Source organism: Nomia melanderi, chromosome 13, assembly GCF_051020985.1.
Source record: "Nomia melanderi isolate GNS246 chromosome 13, iyNomMela1, whole genome shotgun sequence".
Classification (NCBI taxonomy): domain Eukaryota; kingdom Metazoa; phylum Arthropoda; class Insecta; order Hymenoptera; family Halictidae; genus Nomia; species Nomia melanderi.
Window position 1 is genome coordinate 12963766 of NC_135011.1, and position 17552 is coordinate 12981317.

Below are 17552 nucleotides of genomic sequence, written 5' to 3' on the forward strand. Positions count from 1 at the left end.
TTTCGCTGGCGCCCATAACACAGCGCGAGTAAAAAGACTGAAACGGCGTAGCCTGAACAGTTTCGAAACGGTTCATACGATTCGCATACAGAAACAAATTGCACTGCAGAAAACAAAAGTTTTATAAGGAAGAACGATTTATTATATAAATGGATTTACGAGAGCAGACTAATATAAAGGGGATACAGTTTCCGAAAATCACACTGTGGAACTTATCTATCTTGACGTATATTGTTAAGGTCATTGTTTTGTACACCTAGAACTTTAAACTTTTTGACAGTGAGTGCTGGTTAAAAAGTTATGAAGCATTACAGTTTCGCATTGCGCTAGAAATTTTTGTCTTCATTATCATTTATTCAAGTTGTGTTGTTTATAATATGTGTACTCGAACTTTATTTAGATAATAGAAATTGGTACTAGTGGGGCTAATTTTTCCGTGGTAAGGGTCCAGGTCCTCCCCCCTCAAAAGAAAGCAACCCCATTAGTACCAACTTCTATTATCTAAACGAAGTTCGAGAACACATATTATAAGGAACACAACTTCAATAAATGAAAATGGAGACAAAAATTTCTAGCGCAATGCGAAACTGTAATACTTCATAACTTTTTAACCAGCACTCACTGTCAAAAAGTTTAAAGTTCTAGGTGTACAAAACAATGACCTTAACAATATACGTCAAGCTCAAGGTCATATTAGGGCTATTGTTCTTGAAAATAAATACAAAAACTCTCCATTCTTAGAGATGGTTTTGCGAATATTTGGAAATCTAAGGCCGAGCGACGGTAACATATATAGAGAAAAGTTATTCAGAATAATGTCCTTGACAACATACTTCAAGGTCATCTAAAGCAGTGAGAGATCAGTGTTGTAAATAAATATCTTTATTTCTTATGCAATATATATTTCTACGACACCGACATTGGGCGTTTGGTTCTTATGTACTAATTAATTTACACTACGTACAGACTGTTTCTAAATGATATGTTACGACTACTACAGCCTGATTCTGCACTTTTTATTTTATAGAAAAGGATATAAGGGAGTCACTGCAAAATACACTCTAAAAACAGGGGATTAAAATTGTTTATAGCTGCATTGTATTCTACTCGTCACGGAAGTGAATAGTTTGAAAGAAATCATAAGTCGGAAATGATTCGTTTGCTTGCAAATTGTTGTTGAAGTTCGCATGGAAGAAGGACCACGATATCCAGTGTCCTTGTTGGTACACAAATATCGATTAGTCCGTGTAACGAGTACAATGACAGCTTTCTGCTGTGGTACACAATAACAAAATCTGACGCAATTTATTCGCAGAAATGAATGGATGACTCGAAAGATAAACAAACTTGTTCACATTTCCCTACAGAATGAAGTCCTATGGTCTTAAGTTCGATGACCCATCGTGTAACAGAAAAAGACACTGAATGTCGCATTCCTTTACATTCACTCGTAAACCTCAATAGTAATTTGCAAGGAAACAAATCATTCAAACTATTTACATGTGCGACGAGTAGAATACGATGCAGCGGTAAGAAATTTTAACGCTTTTTTTCAAGAACAATGAGAATTTTTCGGCAGCTTTTTTAACTCAGTCTTCATCAAACCGAAAATGTAGAATCATGCTACGACAATAAAGGACAGTCATTTCTTTCCACCGTGTACAATAAGCAACAAAAGCCTCGGATATAGAAAAAGATTGCGAACTGAAAAGAAAAAGACGTTGAAATCGTCGAGTTCGATAATAGTCGGACCATGTTATACTATGCAACTGCAGTTAGTCCTCGAGGGTTGAAGAAGTGATTTCACTTTGCTTTATTAATCGAAATTTAGTATGTAAATAGACGGAGAGTCGTATAAGTAGGTGTTACTCGCTCTAAAAGACTGACTGACATTGCGGCTCTTCCCTCAGTATTTAAGAGATCCAAACTTAACCACTTCGTCCCTGAATATTTTACAAACTAGACAGGACCACTAGAATAACTGACGAATTTTGTGAAAAAGAAAACTGTGGCTGCAGACTAATCAACTAAAACGCATCTACTGACAGCTGATTAGCACTTAAGCTGTCAGGTATAAGCAAAGATCCCCGTGTGGTACAATTTTCATTTATCTTTAAGGCGTTTTCTGACTTTCCGGTAATTTAAAATGTTTGTGATACCTATGTGTACCATTCGGGACAAAAGGGTTAAAGAAATGGCGAAAGAAGATTTGGAGAAACTGACTGTAGTAATCTATAGGATGGACGGGACTGTTGTTCTAGGACTCACCTCTTTGGGTTCTTTAGTCCGTTATCTCGGACCCCCATCACTGCAGTTCTATGAATTTTGGAAAAGAGAGGAGCAATAACACTCGCTTAAATTCCACAATTTCAGGTCCCAACGGTGGATTTTAACCGAGCAGAAAAAACAGAAGGAAACTATTTGTTTCTAGGAAGTGACTCGAGCACAGCCTGACAAAGCCAGAGAATCAATATAATGAGCGGAAGCGGGATAGGCACAGTCCATCGAACATTGAGGGTCGAGAGACTGGACTTCAAAGCGATGTCGCCCGCGTCAGATATAAACATGCAATAAAGAAAATTTCAATGGCAGTAATTTTAACCTTAGCTTCTCAAATGTAATGCCAGTGAATTTCTGAGATTGTTGTGATTAAAATGAGCTCAAACACGATGAGAATCGAACTACTTTTACCGACGTAATGTAATTAATAAAATTAAAAATTGATTTCCCCCGAATCGATAAAATTAAATCGATTTACGTTGTATCTGGACTCATTTTAATCAGAAAAATTTCAACATTCCATCAGTACTATAATTAAAAAGGTAAGGTTAAAATTATTGCAATTGGAATTTTCTTCATGGCATGTTTATGCTTGACGTGTGCGGCATCTTTTTGACTTGTGTCTGTCTCTCTTCCCCTCGTTGTATTCATTTTCTATCCTTGTCTACTAAGACCACGTTACACTGAGCTGGAGACAGTGAATAGTGAGGGAAGAGTGGGGTTGGTGCAGTGGAATTAAGCAAGCATATTTCTATGGAATTTAAACGGTCACTGTATTTGCTGGACACATAAATTTGGTGTGTGGTCATCCCCAAAACAGATGCAATGCGACAATAAATGAAACAAGGAATTTTCCGGGTATATAAATTTAATCTATGGATGTAAAGGTTGCGAAGTAGCAACAGAGGGAAAGGTTAACAGTCAAAATGCCTAACTTCGAAGGGACAGACTCTGGTCAGTTTGGGAATAAATTAAAAAGGAGCGCGCTGGAATACTTACACTGCCAGTCAAAAGTTTGGAACCATTTGATATGTAACGTCACAAGTTAAAAATTACATGTCTTATAAATATATAAAATAAAATAACAAAAATTACATAACTTCATGTTAAAAAATACACATATTTCCATGATTCTTTATCATACATTATAATTCTCTAATAACAGTTGTTCACCGAAAGTGGAAGTTTTTCTTTTAACCGATGTATTGCTCCCAAACTTTTGATCGATAGTGTACCTAACACGAGAAGAGAAATCTGGTAGGAATATGGCGGAGATGACGACGTTGCAATTATGAAGAGGTTTCTAATGTTGCAATTACTCAACGTTCATCGTATAATGTATTACTAATTTGACATTACTGTTTCGAAAAATATAAATCATTTTTCAATAGTAAAAATATCTCCTTCAAACATCTTACACATTAACAACAAGGAAAGGTATCGAACCCAGAAATTCAAAAAATTATGAAACTTTCTGTGTAAGTAGAATAAATCAAGCCTAATATAGTGCAATTCTTTTCGTGCCGAATTTCACTTTGAAGGGATGGAAGCACCCCTTGAAAAAAATGGAAATACTTTTTCCGTGGATTATCTTGAAAATGGTAAAAGATAGGAGAATAAAGTTTAAACAAAAAATACATCGTTCTGTCATATCTATAAAATTGTAAAATAAAATTTTTCAAAAAGTTTATTTTTTGTACATTTATACTTTTTAAAAAATTGAAAGGGTTTCACCTCTTCAAAGTGGAATTCAGTACGAAACAAAAATTGCATTGTATTCGGCTTGACTTACTCTAATTACACACAAGGTTTCATGATTTTTTTAATTTTCAGGTTTAATACTTTTCCTTGTGAGTATCTTTCTGTACTGCAATATTAATTACGACATGAAGATCGTGATTTGTTGCATTTCATTGTCACAGTTCTCAGTTAAAAAACAGGAAATTCTCTTTTTCAGATGACCGAAATTACGTCCTAGCAGTGTGTCTCGCCGATGGCAATATTGTAATGCTGCGGTCTTTTGACGACGTATCGCCCATCACGATACGGACGAATCTAAAAGCGCCATTACATGCGGAATGGAGTAATTCCAGGAAATTGTTAGCGATCGCCGGAACGAAGGATTCTGATAGCTCTCAAAGTAACCCCCACGAATACACGAATCTTTTAAAATTTTATTCAGTCACTGGTACTCTCGTATACACCACGGTGATACCATACACGCAAGTATGTATTATTTTTGGATGAACGCTCATCTTCCCGGATATTATAGTTGTGGCAGGTATTAATTTTCTGTTATCAATACTAGTGTCCAGTATCGGCGCTCACGTGGGGGCACAACGATAGAAGACTTTTCGTGGCGACAGGAGCACGTGTTCACGCAGCCTGGGTGTCAAGGTATACTCGTACTGCATCGTATTTATTTTTATTAGCCATTTTCGTGTAAATTTTTCTGAAATTTCATACGTTTATTCCATAGGCGAGTTGGTTCGTTGCAGTTGTTATCCCGTTTAGCTGTGAGAGCAGCTTTAACAAGGGAATCCTGTGTTCAACAGCTTCCATTGCCACCAAGATTAAGAGCATCCGTGGCAGCTCTTTTCGCTAGTACAATAAGGTAAACAGTGTTAAATTTTATTTTATTGGAATTTACTTATACTTTTAAGTGTTTACTTTGTACTATACCGGCCTAGAAGTATTATAAAGTGTAGGAAAATTTAAAAAATTATGAAACTTTGAGTGTAAATAGAGTAAGTCAAGCTTAATACATTGCAATGTTTATTTCATGGTGAATTTCACTTTCAAGAGGTGAAATCCTTTCAATTTTTCAAAAAGTACTAATTTAAAAAGAAATTAACTTTTTGAAAAATTTTATTTTGCAGTTTTCTAGACGTGAAAGAACACTGTATTTTTTGTTGAAACTTTTTTTCGTTATCTCTTACCGTTCTCAAGATAATTCACGGAAAAGAAAAATTTGCATTTTTTTCAAGGGGTGGTTCCATCCTTTTAAAGTGAAATTCGGCACGAAAAAAATTGTACTGTATTAGGCTTGACTTACTCTAATTAGACACAAAGTTTCATAATTTTTTGAATTTCTTGATTCAGCACCTTTCCTAATCAGTTTCAGTGAATACAATTACCTTATATTATGTTCAACCAAAATTACTCGCTAATTTCTTTAAAATTATTCATACAGAAATGTGTTCATAATTCTAAAAGTAATATCTATGTGAGGTACAGTGATAAGTAAAATTCTTAAATTCATGATACACTTTCGTATTAATTTGTTTTAAGTGGTATGTCATTTTAACATTGACAATTATTCGATACCGTTCTACTAAAGTTGTTTTAACATCAATGCAATATAGGAAATAAAATTAATTCTCTGAGAGAATTAAATGCACTTCTGATATGTAAATATAAAAATGCAGCTATACACAAAGATTTTAACTTACTTATACATAAATTATATTCGTTTTAATAATGCTATACATTCTGTAACTTCCTATACTTCCTATACGTATTTTTATGCATCGGATACAAATCTAAACCTCGCTTTCATGTATTAACTTGAGCTTTTAAGTATTGTGAACAAAATTGCAAATTTAAAAATTAATCTTATAGAGATTATAGAATAGAATTTATAGAATTCATAGAATTTATAGAACTTATAGAATTTATAGAATTTATGAAATTTATAGAATTCATAAAATAGAATTTATAGATTGTAGAATTATAGAATCTTATAGAGAGAGCAAAAAATAATGTTATAGAGATTTCTAAATAAAATTAAGTAATAAATTTCGGGAAAGAGTGAAATACCCATCATAGTTAAATTCTTTTGGTTTAATTTTCAGTTTGTTTTCAACATTTAGGTTTTGATATAAAATCTGTGTATAGTAAGTATAGTAGGTATAGTAAATCTAGTATTTATTACTGCGCTATAAAGCGAAATTTTGTCGCTTTTTGAAATTTTTGAAAGAATATTTTAATGTAGATTTTATTTTTAATTAAAAGAATAAAGTGCTTCTTCGAAACAAATTCTACCAGTGATTCTCAACACTCATGATTGCTAGACATTTTTCTCAGTGTTCGTAAAACACAAATGTCTCATGCGTACAGCTGTATTAGTTCACTTCTGTACTATATTTACTATTTGATAATTACTTATTTTCCATTTTACAAACATTCGTGAAATGTGTTTATATTTGATATTAAGTTACAAAAATAGTTTATAAACATAGTAGTACCTACTACCTTTATTTAAATAACGTTTTTTCATTATACCAATGTCTTGATAGAATCTTCCACGGTTTTTATCATTAGAATACTATTAACTAACAAATGTCTAAAACAAATTAATGCGCGGCAGACGTTCTGTTTGCTTTCAAAATTGTAAACATATATAATTGTTTATCATCTTATAAACATTACAATGTCACAAACATAATGTTATAAACATTTATAATTAACTCATAATTAATTTTTAACATTAATAATCTTATTTTTTTGACTAAATTTTTTAAAATTTAAGATAATAAAACAATATGAATTTCAAATTTGTACTTGGTGCCTTTAGAATTATATATTAGCTACTACAATATAAAGTATATGTCAGGCACTGTTCTGGATAGTAATGCATGTTATTCTACAACTCATTCATTCATTTCTGTGTTTTTTTAACATTACATAAGACTGAAAAAGAGTTATCGAGTGATTAATAAAGTGCAATTACAGGACAATATTTTATAATAATAACTATCATTTAATTTAGTGTAACTGATAAATCCATTTAATTTCATCCAAATATTCTTATCGTTATTTGCCTAAATTACTAAAATCCCCACATAATAATAATTATTTAATATCACCTATACTTCCAACTACTGTGTAATAATAATATATTTATAATATAAATCCTGAAAGTTTCTGTTATTAATACTAGAACTACCGAGCATTTAATACGAATGATATGTAATCCCTGTAAAAACTGTAACAATAGATAGTTTCTTCGGACATTCATTATAGTATTTAAATAAAACTATTTATTTTCAAGACCATTGCGAATATTCAATGCTTTGAAGATATCAATAATTGCGAAACAAAAAGAACCGAAACCTGTTATTTTGACTGGAACAGTAGTCCTAGTGTTAAGGAACATAAAATAAATAATATTCAAAATAAACTTAAAAATATCATTCTTACTACTACAATTTCCATTTAGTAATTTGTTCGTTAAATATGCTGTATTGAAACTAAAACGTATGGTGCAGTAATAGAAATACCTACTAAAATCGAATCATAATCACAGTACAAAACTGCTACATTGATTTCATAGTGATTTATTCCAGATAAAGTAACTGTAGTAACCAGTTCATATCGATCTAATTGAAATTGCATAATCTGCTTTCAGATGTTCTGTGCCAGAACCAAGGGAGCTAAGACGTTTCATATCGCGTCCACCTCCAGGAGGAGGAAGGTTGCACTGCACTATGCTCAGACACGCAGTGGAACCAGTTCCATGTTATACACTATATTTAGAGTATCTGGGAGGGCTGGTGCCCCTCCTAAAGGGTAGGAGAACTAGCAAAATCAGGCCAGAGTTCGTTATATTCGATCCGCAGAGTCAGGATACTTTACAAGTTGTAGAAGATACATCACAATGTCCGTCGTTCAGTGATGGATCCGATACGGAAAGGGACACAGCCGACTTATGCGGATCGCCTAGAAACAAAAGGAAAAGTAGGAGAAAAAGAGAAGAAAAACCGAGCGAGGAGAACGATGATCTCACTTACGTGGACACTTTGCCTGAGGTAAACATTCCATTCAAGTTTTGTAGCCTGTGACTTATTTTGAGAAATGAATCGTATTACGAAAGGAAACCGGACTCGGAACGATGCACGGTGGGAAATTTTGCCGCTTTAACCGACCAAGATTAAAATCTTGCCTTATATATATATATATATATATATGTGTGTGTGTGTGTATAATAATAATAATAATAATAATAATAATAATAATAATAATAATAATAATAATACATGATGATACTCAATTATAAAGTATCTAACAAATAAATAAATATTAAATATTAATATATATATACATATAAAAAATTGTATACTTATATAAAATATGTTATATTATATACCATTTAATAAATAATAATAATACAATAGGTACTAACATATAATAACAATCAATTACATATTGTATGATAGCCTAATAAATATTAATTATATAATTATCCGGCCGCAGCTAAGTATTCAAACTATTCGTATCATGAAATAGAAGAAACACTTCTAAAAAAAGAAAAATAAATATGAGGAAAAACTTCTTCATATATAATAAACACAAACATTTGCCAAATACGATAATGGATAAAAATATTCCGGGATTTATCGAAAAGTATAAGAAAGTCTATGAAAAATTTATGAAGTATTACAATTGCGAAGAGTGTGTAGCGAATGTTTTCAACAAAATGTGATAGCACGATGTAATTATATATAATAATAATAAATTATATAGTATATAATAAATGGATAAATGATCAATATTTGTAATCATATATATTTATATACAAAATTGTATATTTACATAGAGTGAAATAACAATAACAATAATATAATAAATAATAATACGTTGTTACTAACAATAATTAACCAATAACAATAAATTACATAGTATATAATAGGTCAATAAATATCCATTATAAGAGAACCCGGTCTGTACCGGGTGCAAAAAAGAGGGTAAATTGGAACAAGATTTTTTCCTATAATAAAGATAAATCTATGCTAAATATGTGCTTGAAAGAAGGCCGGATCTCACTCTGAAGCATATCAACATCATTCATGAAGTATTGTACTTATAAGTACTGTCATTGATTATAAATAATGCTTAAATATAAACAATTAAATAAAGATCGATAATAAAACGATCATGTTTCATTTAAAGTATAGTATAAACTTACCTGTAAAGCTTCCACCCTGATAAAAAATGTACACAATTCTTTTGAAACAAAAATATTTTGAAGAATTAGGAGTGCAAATCGTGCGTAACGAAAACTCCGAACTTTCAAGGAAGCACAGTAGCTTATAAGTGTACGAATGAAAAAATAACGTTTGGTATCTTATTCCTTATACATGCTACTGTCTTTGAGAAAAAATTGTTTAATTTAGGCGAAAGTTTTGAAATTGACTATTGGTCGGCTAAAATGGCAAAATTACCCACCGTGCAATGTAAGAAATTGCGTGATGTACCAAAGTTTAACGAGCTCGTTCGGTCTTAGAGTATTGCAAAGCTAGTCGCGTGACCGTCAGCGTCACAAGACGTATCTGTTCGTAGCACGCGAGGCTCGTCGAAGTAACGTCGAATATCTGGGGCACGAAATTCAAGTTTCACGGGTTAGCGGACTCGGTGCCCGCCAACTTGGGTCAAGTTACGTATCGAACGTCGTTGCTGCATTTGCAACCACGGCAAATGACCCTGGTGATGACAGAATTGCGTGACGATGTGCCGGCAGGTATGTCTCCCAAGCAAACAAAGAAAACTCTAGTTCATCGTCAACTAACACTATTTCTTTATAGGTCCAGATCCTACTTTCAATCCTAATTTGTTCTCCGAAGACGAAGAGGAAACGTTTCAAGAACTCCAAAGTGCTTCGAGGAGCACCCCTGACGCACAGCCTCCGCCTATCGCACCAATGACACCTCGTAACGCTCGGTTGAGCTCAAATCGTCCTAAATCTCAAATTTCGAATCAATTCTTGGCCAGCGAAGCGTTACCCACTACACTGTCGAGGGTTGAAAATTATGAGAACGAGTTGCCCTATGTGGATTTACAGGAAATGGGGAATCTGTATGACAATTTGAGAACTGCCCCTGCAAACACTTACCGAACGCCACCGAGACACAATCCGCCCAGATGTTGCGACGTTCCGGCCCTTCAATCTCCTAAGAATGCAGTCGCCCCTACGCAAACGATAATCGCGACCTCGAACACAGGGACCGATTACGCGAACAACATTCAAAGAATGAAAACTGTTTTGGCCGATCAGCAGGCTGGTATGGTCACGAAGAAAGAACTCGAGAATAACAAGTTCAATCAGATATCTCAGGACGATAAAACTGTGCTATCTCCCTGTTCAACGACAATTATTCCTATGTCCATACATAATGGTCAGACTTCGGGTACAGAAGCATCGAGCAGTCGTGGCTGTTCCCAAGGTTCCATCGTAAATGGTTTGGATAATAATAATAGTTGTTCCCAATCTCAGGCGATCTTCCTTAATGGTGTTCAGGATAGAAAAAATAGTCATAACTCCGGCAGCGGTTCGGCAGCTTTAAACGGCCCTTTCAGTAAAAATGGTATACATTTGACTAGTAACCATTCCCCAGCGTGTTCTTATCAATTTCCAGAAAACATCGAACAGTGCGTAGGACAGCCTTGTACGCATTGTACCTCGAAGTTCAAAGACTTCAAATCTCATGAGTCGTGCGGGAAAGCAAACGCCAACTATTTGGCCACTTGTAGTTCGACTAGCAGAGCAGAGGAAATGCGTTTCATCGATGATGAAACTCGCGGTGAAGCAGTGGCATTGGAACAGTCTCGAGGTGTTCATAGAACTCCGACGGTTGTCAGTATCGGTCCCCTTTGCGTGAACGATTCGATAGTCAGAAGTTGCAGTGTTGGTTATTTGGACATGGTTGACGCCCAGTTAGTTCCCTGTGACGTTGCTTTAAAGATGCTCAGAAAGGAGGCGCCCAACAAACGACTGGTTTTGGTGTCGAGGAAAACCAAGAGAAGAAAAAAAAATAAAGCTCAACCCGAAATAGTGCAGCAGACCTCTAAGTCGCCGAGGCTTCGTAACTGTGGTAAATCCAGGAGTTTGGATTCTAGCGACATATTTCCAGTGAACGAGCATGTAGCCGCGCCACCAAAATTACCAGAGCACGTTGAAGAGGCAATAGGAGTTACTAATACCGAAATGGCTGAAGATAAAAACAGCGAATCGTTGGAGAAGACACCTGACGTGATAGAGGGCTCCGTTCAATGTGCGAAACGTGTCACTGTCGATAACGTAGTCAATTCTGCTATTAAACCGAACCGACTGGAAAGTCCTAATTCACCTGTAAGGTAAGTTTATACAGTGATGCTCGCTAAAATTCCACAGAATCTGCTCGGTTTAATTCCACTGCACCATCCATACTCTTCACCTACTACAAACTATCTCGAGCTCAGTGAAACGTGATCCCAGTAAACAAGAACAGAACATAAATACAATGACAGGAAGAAAGACAGGCACAGGTCTAATACATGCTGCACGTGTCAAATATAAACACGCAATGAAAAAAATGTCAATTGCAGTATCTTTAACTTAACCTTCTCAAACGTAGTACCGATGGAATGTTGAGATTCTTCTCGTTAAAATGAATCCAAATACGACGAAAATCAACCTAGTTTTATCAATTTTAGGAGAAATCAGTCTTAAATTTCGTTAATTACATTAAGTCGGTCAAATTAGTTCGATTCCCATCGTGTTTGGACTGATTTTAATCACAACAATCTCAGAAATTCACTGGCACTACATTTGAGAAGGTAAGGTTAAAATTACTGCCATTGAAATTTTGTTTCATTGCATGTTGATATCTGACGCGGGCGACATCGCTTTGAAGTTCCGCGTCTCGACCCTCGATGCTTGACGAACTGTGTCTATCTCGCTTCTGCACACTATATCGATTCTCTGACTTTGTCAGACTGTGCTCGAATCAATTTTTCGAAGCATGTAGCTTCCTCTTGTTTTTTCTGCTCGTTTAAATTCCACTGCTGGGGCCCAAAATTGAGGAATTCAAACGAGCATTATTGTAATAGCAAATTGTCACTGAAAACTCGGGTTTACTACATATGTGACTGCGCTAGAGATAATGATATAATGAATGCACAGGCGAAGTAATATTAACATTATTTATTATCGGATGCAGAATCACTTATTTGTGCCAATTCTGTAATAATGTGCACTTTAGTTGCTATGAAGTTATGTGACTACGTTATAATCATTATTCATTATTCATAATTTTTTGAAAAATTATCTGTGAGACACCAAACGTACTTTTACACCCTAGTTACACCATTGCCAAAATCTGAAAAATTCAAATGCTTCGTACAGATCAACATCAGATTACATGTTTCTTAGTAAGGTCTGTACAGTCCGCAAAAATTTTACTGCTAAACTAACTGATAAGTTTGGTACAAGAAAGATCTGTAATAGATGCCTCAAAAATAAAAAGTGAAAAATAGTATATAGTTGCACAATATGTGTAACATGTGTTTAAATTGTGCAATGTAAAAGAAGAACGATAAAAACATTTGTAATTTAAAAAAGAATTTAATTTACTTGATCAAACCTTATAAATGGACAATTTTGTTTTTGTTCAATCTATTTATTGTTAAAATTTTTTAGATAATTCTGTACCCTTGCAGAAAATCTGAACTTTTTAAAGATTTGTCAATATAAAACGAAATAGTCTTTCGTTAAAATTACACACTATTAGAATATAACTAATATACTCAGGTATCGTGGACGAAAATACAAAGAGAAAAAAAAAGGGTTTGTACAGAATTTTATCGAGTACATTAGCACTGTAGTTTTCTATATTGTCTAACAAAGCTTCTACGCCTTTAATTGTGAGTTAAATACTTGCTGATGAATTTAAATTTAAGACTAGAACTCCCCAGCATTTAATACAGTTGATATGTAATTACTATAAAAATTGTAATAACAGATTATTTTCGATTTTGTTAGACATTCATTATAATATTCAAGTGAAACTATTTATTTTCAAAACTATTTCGTATATTCAATGCTTTGAAGATGTCAATATTTGTGAAACAAAAAAATTGAAACCAGTCATTTTGTCTAGAACGGTAGTTCTAGTGTTAATAAGTACAACAATTCTATTTTTTGGTATTATATTGCACAGGGGCTCTAGTCCAAGCGGCTCACTGGCATCATCGTTGGATGGACTTGCTGCTCGATTGCGAGATTTCGATGAAAGTCACTCTTTGCCACCACCGTCACCTCGTCCATCGTCTAGGTAAATACGTACGATATTTATCTTATTTGAATTATTTCAAAACAATTAGACATTTCACAAAAAAGTAAAGATATGAAAAATTGTTTCTAGAAAAATTCTTTGGCTCGGAGGTGGACATTATACAGTCCATATTTACAATGTAGCGTCTCTGTGGGTACAGTCGTGAGAAAGATTTCAAATCAACTAATTTTTTGTAATGGAATGTTGTACTTTTCATTAATAACGATCTTTTCTTTATAACATTCATAACTTGGGCATTGTTTTTTTTTTGTATCTTAAGCTTACTATGTCGAACTATAAAGCCTCAAAATTTGTCAATGATGCTAAGACATTAAAGATACTTTACTGCACTCTAACTTTACCTGATTGTGACTATCTTATTAATCATTTCACTATACAATTTTTTTCGTGTTGCAATTCAGTATACAAAATATTCAATTTTCTTTATTTGTCACAACTATAATCTAATTTTTTAAAATCTATGGTAATATTTGAAAATAGGAAAAAATGTTATTGTCATATTTTATTTTTCAATGAACTATAATACTTAATGTTAAAATACTGTGCTCTAGTGTCATTGAGGAAAACATTAATATATCATTTAGAAATCTACGGCACTACTCTTTACTTAAAACGTGATCGCTGTATGGACTTTTTAGTTGTTATAATCAAATGTTTAACAATGTCAATAATATTCATTCACTTATTTATTTATTTTATCAATCTCAGCATATGCTAATCATTCTTTCCGTCATATCTTACTTTACCTCATATTATATATAATTCTTTTGTTATTTATAATTTTCCTCTTCTTATATATTATTTCTCTCTATTTTTTCATCTATTATATTACGTATCTTATGAGTCTGAGTCATATAATAAATTATTTTTATTTAATACAAAATCGTAAATATGACTTCAAGGAAATAAATAAACAGAGGTCTCTGGTTTTCTATCTTGCAAATCAAACCATTCAATTTCTGATTCAATGTTGCTGCTTTCAAGGAAAGAAAACATTTTATAACACGTATCAGTTACGTATGTACAAGAATTGCAAATTGTGCGTATTTGAAGCAATAACGTAAAGAGTGTTGGAAAATAAAAGATAATATTACCTATAAGAAGATATACTTTTCGGCTTGCTTTCCCTCAATAAGTTATACCAATACCAATGAACAATCCTGGCACTACCTACTACCGTGTGTACCTCTTTAACTTAAATTTTAGAATTAATCGGTGATTTTTATTATAATTACATCGCACGATATGTTTCCCCGAATTTTAACAAATAATTCGAATAATAGTTACTGAAAAAGAATGTCTCAACTTGTAACTTTTTCTTGTGAAAATAATTTTTGTAGCGACTTGAATTTGTTTACTTAATCTGGAGTTTTTATTTACTTACATCAAAATACGGTTCTAAAGCGTTTACAGAAACTATAATTCAATCTATGTGTAAATCAACATTTTATAAACAACAATTATATTCTTTAGATTGCCTAGAAGTTCTCCAAGTAGTCCAGCACCCTCAAAGAAGGGGAAAAGACCAGCGTCAGCTTCGCCAATTAGGAGACGACTTCTATCAAGTCCCTTATTAAGCAGAAAAACACGAAAAAGCCGAGGTGAAAGTTCAGACGAAGAAGGCTTGCTTCCAGATGATTCATCAATGAACTACAGAGACCTCGAAACTTTCCAAAAGGCACAGTTACGTCAAAAGGTTGGTGAAATTAGTAAGCTATTTACTCAAATGTTAACAATGTAAAGACAAACAAATACATTTTCACAGTTTAAATGTGAAAAGTTTGAAAAGTTTACATAAAAGTTGTCTAATACGAATAGACATATTATAAGTATAAATTATTTTTACTGGGTGTAGTAGTAAGGGAAATTTCAAGGTCAAGTTAATTTTTTTTACGTAGAATTTTATATTTTTTTATTTACAGTAAATTAAACTGTGTTGAGAATATTTCAACGATATGCTGCGTTACGCCATTCCACATAATGTCATAAATAAATGACTAGATAAATAGAATATGTTTCAAGTCTTAGTCAAATATGTTTGTTTCGAGAAAAATATTAACGCTACAGCAAACATAAGTAATTGAACATTACTTCAGATGATATTAAAAGTGTATTTTATATCTACGAACAAAAATTGTAATTGCCTATAAAAAAATTTCAAACAAGTTTATAAAAATTGTTGAGAGACAATTTCTTTTCAATAGTGGAAAGTGAAAATAAAAATACACTATTAATATCATGTAAAATAATGTTCAGTTATTTATGTTTGTTACAGCATCAACATTCTTCGCACAGCAAATATATTTGTCTAACAACTGAATCAATCTGACATGACAAAATACGTACTTACAAGAAAAGATATCGAACCCGAAAATTGAAAAAATTATGAAACTTTATGTGTAAGTATAGTAAGTTAAACCTAATACATTGCAGTTTTACTTTGGATGGGTGAAACCATTTTAAGTTCTCAAAAAGTACAAATGTAAAACAAAATGAACTTTTTGAAAAATTTTATTTTGCAATTTTATAGATGTGAAAGAACAGTGTATTTTTTGTTTAAATTTTCTTTCGCTATCTCTTACCGTTTTCAAGATAATTCACAGGAAAGAAAAATCTGCATTTTTTGCAAGGAATGGTTTCACTCCTTCAAAGTGAACTCGGCACGAAAAAAAATGTAATGTGTTAAGCTTGACTTACTCTACTTAGACACAAAGTTTCATAATTTTTTGAATTTCTTGATTCAGCACCTTTCCTTGTTTGTAATATTACGAGAAGTTCTGCAAACCAACACCATTCGATATGCGTCGACAAAAAGTAGACCACACTTATATATGACATTATCGTATGAAATGATGGAATATGAAACATTGTTGAATTTGTTTCACTATCTTTTATTACACTGTAGATAAAAAAACTCATATAGTGCAAGAAATTTAATAAAGTTCAATATAAAAAATGTTTTCTTTTACCAATCATATAAGTTTACGATGCATATAAATATATAACATCACAATCACAGTGTATTTTACATATGTATAGCTTCTGGAGTAATATTTTAGTGAGTTTCTTTCAAACAAACTGTTAATCTACTTACAAGGCTCACATATTTACTTTAGTAATTTCAATTTCAATTTATGCATTTAATATGCTGTGAATTGGCAGAAATAAATTATTTTATATAGAATAACATTAATAATGCGTTTATAATGGCGATATCTAGTTGAAACAAAAAGGAGCAGGAATATCTGGTCATAAGTCGGAAGCAGCAAAACGTGAGCTTGTGATGCACAATAAGGCGCCTATGTGGAATGAATCTAGTCAAGTGTATCAACTTGACTTTGGTGGCAGAGTGACCCAAGAAAGTGCAAAAAATTTTCAAATAGAATTCAAAGGCCGACAGGTAGGAAAACTATTTTTAATCTATATTATACACTTTAAACAAGAGAGTAGTTATATTTGTCTCAATTCCCTGGTAGGTTATGCAATTTGGAAGGATAGATGGGAACGCCTACACACTGGATTTCCAATACCCTTTCAGTGCATTACAAGCATTCGCTGTTGCTTTGGCAAATGTTACACAACGGCTCAAGTAACTGACAGTTGTCACTACGCCATTTCATAGAAGTATGTAAATAATTTTAATTATATTTATTATTGCACATTATTCGCTAAATTATATCAATTAATATTCCATTTGTATATTAACATATACATTCTATAAACGTTACGATTTCAACTTTTCCAAATTGTCAGTTAAAATAAAGTTAATATAATAAAATTAAACATATCTGGAAAATGGAAATATTAGAAAAATTAAAATAATCAAGATTAATTTCTATGCTACAATGTTCAGTAACATATTCACTTATAAAATTAAGTTTCTCATTGTCATTTAATGTTATGACTAACAAAAATACATGAATATGTTTCTCATTATTTATAGAACTGTATTGACACAAAATTATTGCTAAGATACTTATTTCTGTAAAACACAGTATTAATTTGCTGAATAAAAAACAATAATTTGTTCATTAAACATTATTGTAATTGGCATTGTTAAAAATTAAGTATAGTAAACAGTTCAATATAATCAAGTGTTTGTTTTATTTTAAATCTAATAAGTTAATCTTAACAAAATAAACAAATTTCTTTCTCATGCCA

The 17552-nt window shown here is 32.6% G+C and overlaps 1 protein-coding gene across 6 annotated transcripts in view; it reads left to right on the forward strand.

The window, feature by feature from the left end:
- Tusp (WD40 superfamily protein Tusp) overlaps nucleotides 1-17552 on the forward strand; it is a 177010-nt gene that overhangs the window by 151762 nt on the left and 7696 nt on the right. For 3 of the 6 annotated variants that reach the window (XR_012999991.1, XM_076373438.1, XM_076373440.1), the window contains exons 6-16: nucleotides 4238-4506; nucleotides 4589-4677; nucleotides 4760-4894; nucleotides 7691-8090; nucleotides 9622-9799; nucleotides 9864-11412; nucleotides 13257-13370; nucleotides 13461-13520; nucleotides 14865-15087; nucleotides 16612-16791; nucleotides 16868-17015. Coding sequence is in view for 5 of the 6 variants with exons in the window: in XM_076373438.1 (XP_076229553.1) it covers nucleotides 4238-4506; nucleotides 4589-4677; nucleotides 4760-4894; nucleotides 7691-8090; nucleotides 9622-9799; nucleotides 9864-11412; nucleotides 13257-13370; nucleotides 13461-13520; nucleotides 14865-15087; nucleotides 16612-16791; nucleotides 16868-16984 (3314 nt within the window). In the remaining variant the exon portion in view is untranslated. Of the gene's footprint in view, nucleotides 1-4237; nucleotides 4507-4588; nucleotides 4678-4759; nucleotides 4895-7690; nucleotides 8091-9621; nucleotides 9800-9863; nucleotides 11413-13256; nucleotides 13371-13460; nucleotides 13525-14864; nucleotides 15088-16611; nucleotides 16792-16867; nucleotides 17016-17552 lie in introns of those variants that run through there. The other 3 variants (XM_076373441.1, XM_031973636.2, XM_031973637.2) reach the window with 3 other exon arrangements.